Source organism: Dipodomys ordii, unplaced genomic scaffold (genome assembly GCF_000151885.1).
Source record: "Dipodomys ordii isolate 6190 unplaced genomic scaffold, Dord_2.0 Scaffold8, whole genome shotgun sequence".
In the NCBI taxonomy this organism is placed as follows: domain Eukaryota; kingdom Metazoa; phylum Chordata; class Mammalia; order Rodentia; family Heteromyidae; genus Dipodomys; species Dipodomys ordii.
Window position 1 is genome coordinate 24,026,854 of NW_012267224.1, and position 12,301 is coordinate 24,039,154.

Sequence of the window (12,301 nt, forward strand, 5' to 3'; positions counted from 1 at the left end):
GAATTAGTTGAATGAACAAACTAAGGAACAACACCCAGGCCCTGAGTTAAAGCCAAAGTACTGGCACCAAAAACAAAAAAAAAGTTACAAATATCAAAAAGAAGATTACTCTGTAAAGAATAACTGAATACATATAAAATATCATGGTTTTTATTATTCTATAATTAAGAATGACTCAGCTTTTCAATGTAATGCTTTGAAATTTCTAACAAGGAAATTTAGGATATTAACTTGCCTATTTAAATAAAGTTACAATCATGAAATGAAAAAGAATTTAAGCCACAAAAATTTTAAATATGAGAAAGGACACTTTTTTATTTTGGTACCACTACTGGTGCTTGAACTTAAGAGTCTGGGTGCTGTCCTTGAACTTCTTGGTTCAGGGCTCTACCACTTGAGCTCAAGTCACTTACTAGTGTAAGAAACAAAAGGTCTACATATTAAAAATACAATTAAAAATTTATACCTAATTTTCATCAAACCAAATTCTAGTTTGACACCATCAGTTGAACAATTTGAACAATCTGTCCCAGAAGTGCTTTTGTAATTATTTAAAAGCCAGTGATAACACTTTTTTCCTAACAAAATCTTATACAAAATCTCCAAATGGAATAAAGCAGAATTTTCCTGGTTGAAATCACAGTGAAGTATCTAGAAGATAGATTAAGCTACACTTCTTGTTTTCAGATATCTACTGAAAAGTCCATGACTACACAAGGTCTAAAGATAAACTTAATAGACAGATAAGCTTACTAAAACTTAATACAAAAACTTGGTAAACAGATAAACTTAATAAAATAGTATTTCTTCAGCCTACTTACCTGCACTCCACATATAGGCTTGTAATCTTGCAGTGACATTTTATTCTAAGCATCTGAACACAAGGAGGACAGTCTCCAGGGTGGCAAGGCAAAACACAAGGATGAGGACAACCCAACGGCCGTGATTTAGAGCACCCCTCTTCACAATGAAGGCATTCTGAACCAGCCTGAAAAATTGCATGGAAATAAATCCTTACAATTCTACACACTGAACTTAGATATCCTACTAAATAAAGTATTTTGCACATCTTAGAAGTATAGTTAATACAGAGAGTGATTAAGAATAAATAGATCAACTTAATGCACATATGAAAATAGAACAATGAAACCTGTTGAAATTCTTTTAAAACCAGGGAATGGGAGGAAGAAGAGTAATAATATATATTGATCACAATACTCTGTATACATATATTAAAAATGTCAGAAAGAATTTCCCAACATATAATACTTTTTAAAGTAGAGCTAATAAAATGGCATATGTTCTCATTCATCTTAAAAATATTCAAGATAAAGAATAAGATCATCAGTACAACCATCATTTATATAGATTTTCATGAATCTCATTAAGTCAAACCACTTCACCCTTTAAATGAACTTGACCACATAAGGTCACTAAATTGCAAAATGTAAATTATTTTCTGAAAATAGTGCTAAAATGTAAAATATTTTCTGAAAATAGTGCTGGAAAAATATGGAGTAAAATATTATCAATTAACTTCACCTCCAACTAGCACAATCGTCATTGAATACACATCACTAAAGCTAAATCACACCCATAAATAGATATATCTTAGTGTAACATACATATTAACTCTCTCTGCTGTAGTGATTTAATGTACTGGTGTCAGAAGATAAAAATGAAATTTGAAGTTTTAATTGCAGAATACTGTTTTTTATAATTAGACATAAAAATGACTTATTAAACACCAAGCATTTTTATTATCATTTGTGAACAGCCATGATTGTAATTATTAATGTATTAAAAAAATTCTAAACTATTTTTGGCTTTCAGACTAAGTAAAAGTATTTCAAATTACATTACAAACATGTTCTTCTATAAATAACTTCTATTTTTTTATTTTTAAAAGTACATTTTTTAAAAGAACATCTAATTCATTCCACAAACACTTTCCAGCATTTATCTGCCAGGTGTTCTTCCAGGCACTGGGAACAAATGGGACAAATTCCAGGAGGGAAATAAAGAATATAATGTAACATCTTGATAAGCCCTCCAATAAAAGCTAAAGCACAGGAATGTGGTGGTGGTAACAAGAATAAAACCTGCCTGATAAAGTTCACATTTGAACAAAAACTGAGTTAAACAGAATGAGGCAAAGATACATAAAACTCTGGTGGAATGCAGAGTTCCAAAAAAAAGAAACAAGTAAAAAAAAAAGACTGAGGTAAAAACAGAAACAAATGGAAGCAAGAGTGATGAGCAAGCCTCGATTGAGAAGATGGGTAAGGTAATTAAGAGTCAGACTTCTATAGAATGTTACAAGACATAGATCAGGCCTTGAGATTTTAGTCTGAGAGAGACTCAAAACTACCAAAAGGTTACCTGTATGTTTTCTGAAAGATGAATTCAGCCTGGCACAGTGGATCCTACTAGTAATAACAAGCTACATGGGAAGCAAGGCTTAGAAGGGTGGCAGTTGGGGCCAACCCAGAGAAAACATCAGTACAATATCAGTTCAACCAATAAGTTAGGGATGGTGGCACATGCCTGTCATCCTGACTAGGACAAGAGGCCTAAATTGGAGGATCAAAGTCCAGGCAGGTCTCAACAAGAACATAAAACCTTATTCAGAAAAATAACTGAAGCAAAAAAGGCCAGGATGTAGTTCAAGTGATTGAGTGCCTAACTAGTAAGCTTAAGGCCCTGAATTCAAACTAATAAAAATGGGAGTGGAAGGTTACTAAGAAATCTAAGTAAGAGATAATGGTAGCTTAAAGAAAAAAAAAAAAAGATAATTGGTAGCTGAGATGAGCTGTTAGTACAAGTTATAAGAAATGGTCAGCTTCTAGATCTGTTTAAAAAGACAGACTAACATTTTGTCTCATTTTCTATGGGATAAGAGGAATGAAGGTAAGGAAAACTGCATAATTCCCATGCAACTGGGTAAATGTTATCTGTGTTACTCAATACTACTTTTTCAAATGCAAAGATTCAGGAAGAGAAAACAATGAACAACAAAATATATAAACATACACAAAACTAACATGTAGAATCTACTTGCTCTTTCTAACTATATGGGATACCTACAATACTCTTCAATTTAAATATTAAAAGAAAAAAGCATTCCCAGGCTGAGATTTAAGAAGCCAGGAATACCATTTTCTAACTTGCTACTTTCCTATTTTATGAGCACAGAGAATTCACTTGACAAAATTAAGCTTCAGGTTCCCTATCAGTAACACATATATTTACTTAGGAACTCTACTCAACTGTAAAAAAACAAACAAAAATAGAAAAAAAGAAAATAAAATTACTAAATATACACTTGCTAAGCAATCTTTCTGGATTACTTCCTATATCAAGTTTGTTTTTCTAGAAAAGACTATTTTTAAATACTACAATGAAGACAGTCACCAGTGATTCACACCTGTAATCCTAGCTACTCAGCAGACTGAGATCTGAGGACCACAGCAAAGCTAGCCCAGGTGGAGAAAGTTTGTTAATTTCCAATTAACAATCAGAAAACCAGAAGTAAAGCTCTGGCTCAAGTGGTACAGGGCTAGCCTTGAATACAAAAGGGCAGGGACAGTGTTTAGGCCCTAAGTTCAAGCCCGGTGACCAGAATACACACACAAAAAAGACAATGAGTCTGGCTATCCCAATCTCATCTGCAATTTTCATTAAAAAAGAAAAAGACGGTTGAAGGCATGTAAAATACAGTCCTGGCAAGTATAAAACCCTAAGTTCAACCCCATACCTACAAAATAATAATTTTCTTTTAAAAAGAACTTATTACTCAAGAAGTAATTCACAATAATTTCCTAATAGTCACACTGGCTTTGAATGTGTTTTTCCTGATTCATTTGTTGTCTTGGAAATTGAGAAAAGAAAACCATATCATAGTTAAAGTTACTTTGATTATTATTTTTAGTTTGATTTATACTGTATTTAATAACTTTTTCTTTTTATCCAATGTATTATAAAAATCAAGTCATATACTGATTAAAATATCATAAGCAGTGCATTTAAATGTGTACATGAGGGCTGGGAAGGTGGCTCAGTGGTAGAACGCTTGCCTTGCATGCCTGAGGCTCTGGATTCGATTCCTTAGCACCACATAAGCAAAAAAGAAAAAAAGCCGGAAGTGGCGCTGTGGCTCAGGTGGTAGAGTGCTAGCCTTGAGCTGAAGAGCTGAGGGATAGTGCCCAGGCCCAGAGTTCAGGCCCCACGACCGGACCCAAAAAAAAAAAAAAATGTGTACATGAACAAAATAATACCACAGGCACTGATGTCATATTACAACAATAAAAGAAAAAACTAATAATGCAAATAAATATTTCAATCACACAATTCATATTAATTAAAACATTTGTAAATTGAATGTTATTTAAAATTAAAATGAAGTTTTCTGACTTATTTCTCATTAAAATGCCTGCTTATAGTATAATTCTCTATAGGTCTAGGAACTATTTTGCTTACTATTATTTGAACTTTGATTACATACATTTGGTCATTTTTACAGATCTTTGAACAGTTCATTTCTCTTAGGACTTTAAAATGCTTTTACATAATTTTATGTGCACACACACATACATACCATATATCTATGGTGAAATATACATTAAAATATCCCCAACGAAAGTAAAAGATTGGAAATTTTTAAATTAGGAACATTAGCTACCCTATGTGTCAAGTTTGAAAAAGGTAGCTTTTAGGAAAGGCAAGGCAGGCCACAAAGGATAAGGGGAGGAAAAAAGGAAGAATCTATAATAAATGGAAACTATATTTACACTATGATGGTTGAAAATGTAGACATACATGCATTCAACCTAAGACTATTACCTTGTTTTTGCCAGTGCAGCCATCAACTTCAGTTACTTTGTGACACTCTTTCATACATGTATGATTCTGACAATCTAGGAGTCTTCCACAAACTCTCTTACAAGAGTAGGGTCCTGCAACATGGCATGGTAGTGGACTCACCTTAAAAAAAAATAAAAATGAAACTGACATACACATATATATATATATATAAAATCTTCTGGACCCATATTTTCTTTTTTTTTTATTGTGAAAATACTGTACAGAGGGGTTACTATTACATGGGCAAGATAATGAGTACATTTCTTACCAACCATTGTTGCTTCCTCCTTTGTTTCCCCTTCCCATCCCTTCCCATCCCCCCCTCTACCTCCCCCACCAATCCTCCCCCCCACCAAAGTTGTAAAGTTCATTTTTCGACATAACGACCTGTACATTGGACCCATATTTTCAAAATGACTCCTATAATTTAAGAACAGATTTCACGAAAGTCTAATACATTTTCATTAATAATAATGTTTATTATCTAAGTCACAGTAATCTAGCAAAACATAAAAAGAGCCCAAGAAATAAAGCATTCTATTACTAAAAGGGAAATTTAATATAGCAATTCTGCAATGAATGCATATATACATAAGCTAAATAAAAACATTTTAATGAGTAGATAAACCTATAATAGCTACAACATTAAAGTACTACACTCCAATCTTGTTATGTCTAACAACACTAGCATAAAAGAGATATAAATTAAAAGCTTACTTACAAACTGTACCTATAACTCACCTCATGCTTCCCAAGACATTCCCTACAAGGAAACAAATAAAAACATAAATTCTTCAAAAATATGTAAACCAAAGATCCTAACTCCATTAGTTTTAGTGAATAAAAAGTAAACAAATATGGAAATAAACAATTACTATAAGGTTACAGGATACAACATTAATATACATCGGCTTCTTTTCCTGTCTAATAGCAGTGAATAACTGGAATTTGAAAATTTAAAAATCACAAGACTATACTCCACACAAAAACCTCAATCTACTTACCTACAAAAATTACAAAATGCCAGGGAAGAAAATTAAAGATTTAAATAGATATTCCTTTTCTGTAGAGAGAAAGGCTCAATACTGTTAAGATTTTATCAAGATTCAACACAATTCCCATCGAAATTCCATGGAATTGAAAAACTAATTGTAAAGTCAAAATATGGAAAGACAACAGAGGTAGCACAATACTGAAGAAAACACAGGTGGAAGACTGAGACTATCTGGCTTCAAGACTTGAAAAACTAAATCAATGGAACAGGGCCCAAAAATTGACCCATACAAACACAGTCACCTGATCTCTGACAAAGGCAAATGACAGGTAAAGGACATTCTTTTCAACAAAGAGTGGTACTGGAACAAAAGGTAACATTCACTTGCCAAAAAAGTCTAGACAGACTTATACCTAAAACTCAATACAGAACAGAGAGATCCATAGATTTGCAACTATCATGGCAAATACAGTTGAAACAAACAAAAAACCCAAAAACAAAAAACAAAAGAAAATGAAGCTGAACACAGACTAGTTTACAGGCCAGGCCTGAAATAATGATGAACTGAACTAAAATAAAGGGGAGAGGTTCAATACTAAGTGAAAAACAGAAATAGCCAGAAAGGTTAAAATTCTAACACTTACACAGGAATAGGAACTTGACAAGGAGGACAGGGTAATGCAGTCTGAATAAATGCTGGCTCAGAAGACTGCTCCCAGGGTCCTGAAGGTTGGGGCTATGAATAAAATACATGACAATTTGAAGTCAGAAAGATTAAATCATATAGGTTTTTTAAGACTCTGAGAAAACAGTTCTAATGAATCATTTGTCTAAACAGGTTGAATTTTTCTTCAAGTAATCAACAAATTGTGCTTACTGAAACATCTTATTCCATCTATGTTACAAGTTATTACCCTTCAAACATACTGGAAAGTGCCACTTTTTAAAAGTTGAAACAACATTTAAATAGAGCCTCCTTCAATTCTCAAAAGCCAAAAGGAGAATGAGATATACAACTGTTAACTCCAGTACCCACCAGTTCAATGTAATCATTATATTCACTGCTGTTCCTCATTACCTAGTCAGAAGTCTGATCCATAGTAAGGGCTCAATGAATACTGAATAAGTCAGTGAATCTTTAAGGAAGCTACTCTGTGGCATTCTTCATAGCTCTACCTCACCCCACCCGGGTGCTAGAGATCAAACTTAGGGCCTCAGACACACAAGTGCTCTACCATGGAGTTACACACACCCAGTTTTCGTACTATGAGCTTAAGGAAAAAAAGACCAAATCTTCTAGACACTAGTAGCTCATGCCTAAAATCCTAGCTACTCAAAGGCTAAGACCTAGAAGATAGTGGCTGAAAGCCAGCTCAGGCAGAACAAACAGTCCATGACACATCTCCAATTAATCAGTAAAAAAAAGTGAGAAAAAAAACCCAGGTTTTAGAGGCATGGTTCAAGTGCAGAGCACCAGTTGTGAGCAAGCAAGCTGAGAAAGTGTAAGGCCCTGAAACTTGCACAAACACACAGACACAAAGACCAAGCCTTACTTTTCCTTGTTCCACTGTATCTAGAATAGTGTTTAATGTATGTTTCATACTCAAAAAGTACTTAGTCATTGCTTATTGAATGACTATGTAAAATCAAGAAACTACAACCACATGCAATCTCTTTATTAATACTATTCTCTTACCCTGCCAGTTTGCCTTATTAATGCTTGATCATGACATGAAGTAGAACATAAGTGGCCACATTTCTCCAAAACTTTTTGGCAAAGTTGATGACAGGGTGGACAAGGGCCAAAGTGACACCGATGTTTTTCTTGACTTGTATGATGACATGATGGTGGTCGACTAAATCACAAAGTGAAATGTTTAAGTCCTTTGACAATTCAACAATTATATGTAAAGTTCAATGATCTATTTCTGTATTGTCTAATTCCATGTGCAATGAACATACTGAGGATATTAACATTTTAAAAACACTAAAGCAAAATTACACTAAAACCTGTTAACAATATTTAAAACATTTGAGTTAAGCTGTAAGGTATCAAGTGTAGGTTTGTAGGAGCTCCATACCAACCTGCATAGCTCTTTGCACTTGGGTGGTCTCGTGGTTCTCTCCCTGCCACAGGGCACAGTCACCTTTGCATTACCGCAATTGCATTTCACATCAACGGTTTCTGGGCATGGATAGCAACTGCCTGGAAAAAGGTCTCAGACTTAAAAATTTTGTCTTAACCCAATACCTCAAAAAAAGTACAATCAATAAATTTATTGTATTTGCACAACAGGATACGATACTGTACAACTATAAGAATAAGGAAATGATGGAAATACTAATGAATCTTAACATACATTAAGCAAAAGAAGTCATATATAAAAAGTACAAAAAAAAAGATTCTCACTAGTTTTCTAAAGAGAAAATGTAGTAATTGTTCACAAAAACATCTATATTAAATGTAATGGGTCTATATTTCCATTTTTAAATAAAATAACTACACTATTTTATTTTAACTCAAATAGTCACTGTTAATAAATAAAACTCACATTAACAGAAGTTCTTTAGGGTTCCAAAAAGTATAAACAAATCACAAGAATAATGTTTTATAACCACTGGCATAGGATGTATTCAATCCCTTGCTAGATTTAATTCCATATAAATGAATAAAATTCAGAACAAAACTGAAAAATTCCTATGTGTATATTAACTGGTATTTTCTTTAAACTGAGTGGAGATGGCTAGGGAAATAACAGCATGGTTTACAGAAAATATAAAACTTCCATATCCACAAGACTGTGAATATTCATTTTTCTGAATAAATCACTAAGTAATTAACTTTTAACAAGTCTTAGGTTTACTTGCCTTGTTTATAAAAACAGGTATTAGCAACTGTCTTACCTTCTTAAGATTGTTAAGGAGTCACAAAACATAATGAATATGAAAATTCCTATGGATATAAAGCACTAAGTACATGCAAAAACAAAATGACAGCTATTGTTAAATTGTACCTCTGTGGCAGACAGATGGACATTTATGGTTTCTACATCCTAAAGTCCGTCCACAGTTTTGATCACAAGGTGGACAGTTTCCAGGGCAACACTAAAAAGAAAGCACTATATAAAGACTATATCTGAAAGGCAGGTATATCACATTACCCTTAATAATATAAATTAGTATCATTAATACATGCATAAATTCAGTTATTCAAAGAACTTATGTAAAGTTAAAGCAATTTTTCTAACAATGAAAATATTAAAAAATATCAGCATTCTTCTGGTAACCAGATACTATTTTTAAGAGTTTACTAGTTTAAATAGACAATGACTTAATTTGATATATTCAAGTTAAATTTTCTTGCTTTTTAGTTAAATATTCCGGTTAACTTCCATCAAAGAATTTCATTTACTTATCTATGCAGAGATTGGCAGCATTACAAAAGAAATAGATTCGATCTAAATGTAGTCAATTCTGGCTATTAGTCGGTCTGTTTTTAAAATAAAATTGGTTTAATGAATAGATTAATCTGGCCACCATTTTCAAAACATGGGACTAGAGAATGAAAAGAAAGGGAAACAAATGTAGACTACCTACACCTGTCTTTCTCGTCTTGACTTGCTGTCTGTGATATAGCTATGACTTGTCCTAATTTTTCACTAAAGAACACCAGGCAAAACAGGATACTTCAATCTATACAAAAAAAGAAAAAGCACCAAAAATAGATGTAACAAAGGACTACTTGTCATTTTTTGAATTGTGTTATACAAAAATAACTCAATGTTAAACGTAGGGGAAAAAAAACATGTAGACATGTATTTGGGGTTTATATATAGGGGTATTAAATGGATTAGAATCATGTATTTTATGTCTGGAAATTTACTGTAATAAGGTTCTTAAGCAACTAGTCAAAAGAGAAAAAGAGAAGAGGGAAATAAATTGTAGTTAATAAGCAAATGAAGTAGATGAAATGATATCATCAAAAAACAAAGAACAAGGGTTAGGAAGGTGGCTCAGTGGTAGAGTGCTTGCCTCAAATGCATGAGACCATAGATTTGATTCCTCGGGACCACATAAACAGAAAAAGCCTGAAGAGGTGCTGTGGTAGTAAAGCACTAGCCTTGAGCTGAAGAGCTGAGGGACAGCGCCCAGGCCCAGAGTTCAAGCCCTAAGACTAACCCCCCACACACACACTCCGCCCCCCAAAAAAAAATAATAAATGAAGAACAAAAGCAGAGTGGAGAAATATCTAGAAAACAAATACCAAGATGGCAGAATTAAATCCAACCATAATAAAGATCACATTTAACTTTAAGTGATTTTACCCAAATCAAATGATAAATGATGTCAATTTAGATAAAGTCTAAACTCTTGAGAAGAAATGTACATTCTTTTAGGAATGAATAAAGTTAAATCATGTGACTACTAAGCAAGGCTAATATTATCACTCTTTCAATAAACTTTAGAAGGAATTTTACAAAAAGGCTGTTTCTTAATGAAAAAAAAGCACCCAGAAGAGCTACATATATAGAGAGAACAGTAAAATATATCAGTAAAATTTCTATTAGGCTAAGCATCAAAAATAATTCCTGTTATTAACTTCTGCTAGGTCCCAACCATCAGAATAAATCAGCACACTCTCTTAATGAAATTTTAAATCCAGAGAATAGAAACAACAGCCCCAGACCTAAGCTTGCTTTTCTGTTTTCTTTGAGAGAGAATCTCATTATGTAGCCTAGGCTGGCACTGAACTCAAGATCCTTTTGTTTCAGCCTTCTGAACACTGGGATTGGAGGCAGATGCTACAATTCCTGGCTTGAGACTTTTTTATATAAAAAAACAGGCATAATTTCCTACTAATGATAAACAACGAAATTATGTTGGCTATTTACTAGTGTTTTACATGGAAAATAAAGAACATACCTGAACATTTGAGGACCAAGATAAGCCCTTTATTAATCATAGGCCCAAAAAGGAAAAATTCAAGACAAGTTTTAAATCAGTGTTTCTATACCTTTCTCCTACACTGATGCTTCTGACAGTCACGCATCTTAACACATTTAGTTTCACACAGATAAGATTTATGACAGGGCATTCGCTTTGTATGCTTTCCACAGCGACAATGCTTTTCCACTTCCTGGAACAATCAAAACAATACTATTAAAACTGTTTTTTCCTCACACAATAATCTCTGTAAATATCACCAAAATCAAAATTGAGTCTCCTAAAATGTTTATATCTTACTTGGTTCCAAAAAGGACTTCCTATCAATGTTAATAAATTTAGTAGAAATTTGATATTAAACATTAAAAAAACACATATTAAAACCACTTAAGTCATAACAATCATAACATTTGCACATCTTGTCTCACTACAACAGAAAAACTTGAGTCTAGCAGCCTAACTGGTTGACCAGGCAGTATGATCAAAACCAAATGACATACATAACTTTTTTGTGTTTGTGTGCCATTGTCAGAGGCTTGAACTGGGTTCTGTCCCTAAACTTTTTTCCTCAAGGCTTCCCTCTGCCACTTGGCTACAGCTCTCCATTTATGCCATTTTTTGGTACTTAAATGGAGAGAGCAGTCTCACAGTCTTTCCTACCCAGGCTAACTTTAAGTTGCATTCCTCCTAAGTAGCTAGGATTACAGGCATAAGCCACCAGTGCCCAGAGACATATATAATGTTAAAGTCCCAAATTTAGGCTTTTGCTTCTTTCCATCAAAGCTATGCCTAATTCAATACTGTTGTCAATATCCTATGGAAAAAAACAATTCCACACTGGACATTTATAAGCACAAACAAAAAAGGAGATTTTTACATTTGACTGCTAGCACATACTTTTCCTGATTCTTACCATAAATATTAGGACACTAAACACCTATAGATCATCATGTAGAAGTACATAAAAGCAAAAATGTTAAACAATCACAAGACAATACTATCATATGATATGCAGCTCTAAAAAGTAATTGTTACAGGCTGTGACTAACTTGTCTACATGTTTCACAAGGACCTCGGTGACAGCGTTGTGAACATCTATGGAGTCCACATTCGAGTACTTTGTCACAGCTGTCTCCACAAGTTGGTACATCTTCTGTACAAGGCAAAGAAAATTCTAAAAGCAGATAAAATGTCAGTGTAAGATATTACAAAGCAGTAACAAAATGCCACATTTCAAAGACTTCCCTGAAGAATGACAGCCATTTCAGACTATACAATTTTGCATCCATTCAATTATTGAACTATATTTTTACTGACTGAAAATAATCTTTAATATTTTGTGAAGCTTAGTGGTGGTTTTTTTCTTTTGAAACAGTCCTGCTACATAGGCTAAGATAGATAATGTTCCTGCCCTCACCTCTAAAGTGCTGGGATTACAGATATGCATCACTGTATTCCAGCAAGAATGGTGTGTGTGTGTGTGTGTGTGTGTGTGTGTGT

General features: G+C 33.5%; 1 protein-coding gene across 1 annotated transcript in view; it reads right to left on the reverse strand.

Moving 5' to 3' along the window:
• Positions 1-12,301, reverse strand: part of Nfxl1 (nuclear transcription factor, X-box binding-like 1) — a 39,069-nt gene that overhangs the window by 10,035 nt on the left and 16,733 nt on the right. Inside the window, exons 9-17 of the mRNA XM_013009177.1 lie at positions 11,851-11,975; positions 10,872-10,994; positions 8,872-8,962; positions 7,943-8,063; positions 7,554-7,713; positions 6,502-6,593; positions 5,605-5,626; positions 4,843-4,983; positions 822-988 (exon numbers count right to left, since the gene is read on the reverse strand). Of these exons, the coding sequence (XP_012864631.1) occupies positions 822-988; positions 4,843-4,983; positions 5,605-5,626; positions 6,502-6,593; positions 7,554-7,713; positions 7,943-8,063; positions 8,872-8,962; positions 10,872-10,994; positions 11,851-11,975 (1,042 nt within the window). The remainder of the gene's footprint in view (positions 1-821; positions 989-4,842; positions 4,984-5,604; positions 5,627-6,501; positions 6,594-7,553; positions 7,714-7,942; positions 8,064-8,871; positions 8,963-10,871; positions 10,995-11,850; positions 11,976-12,301) is intronic.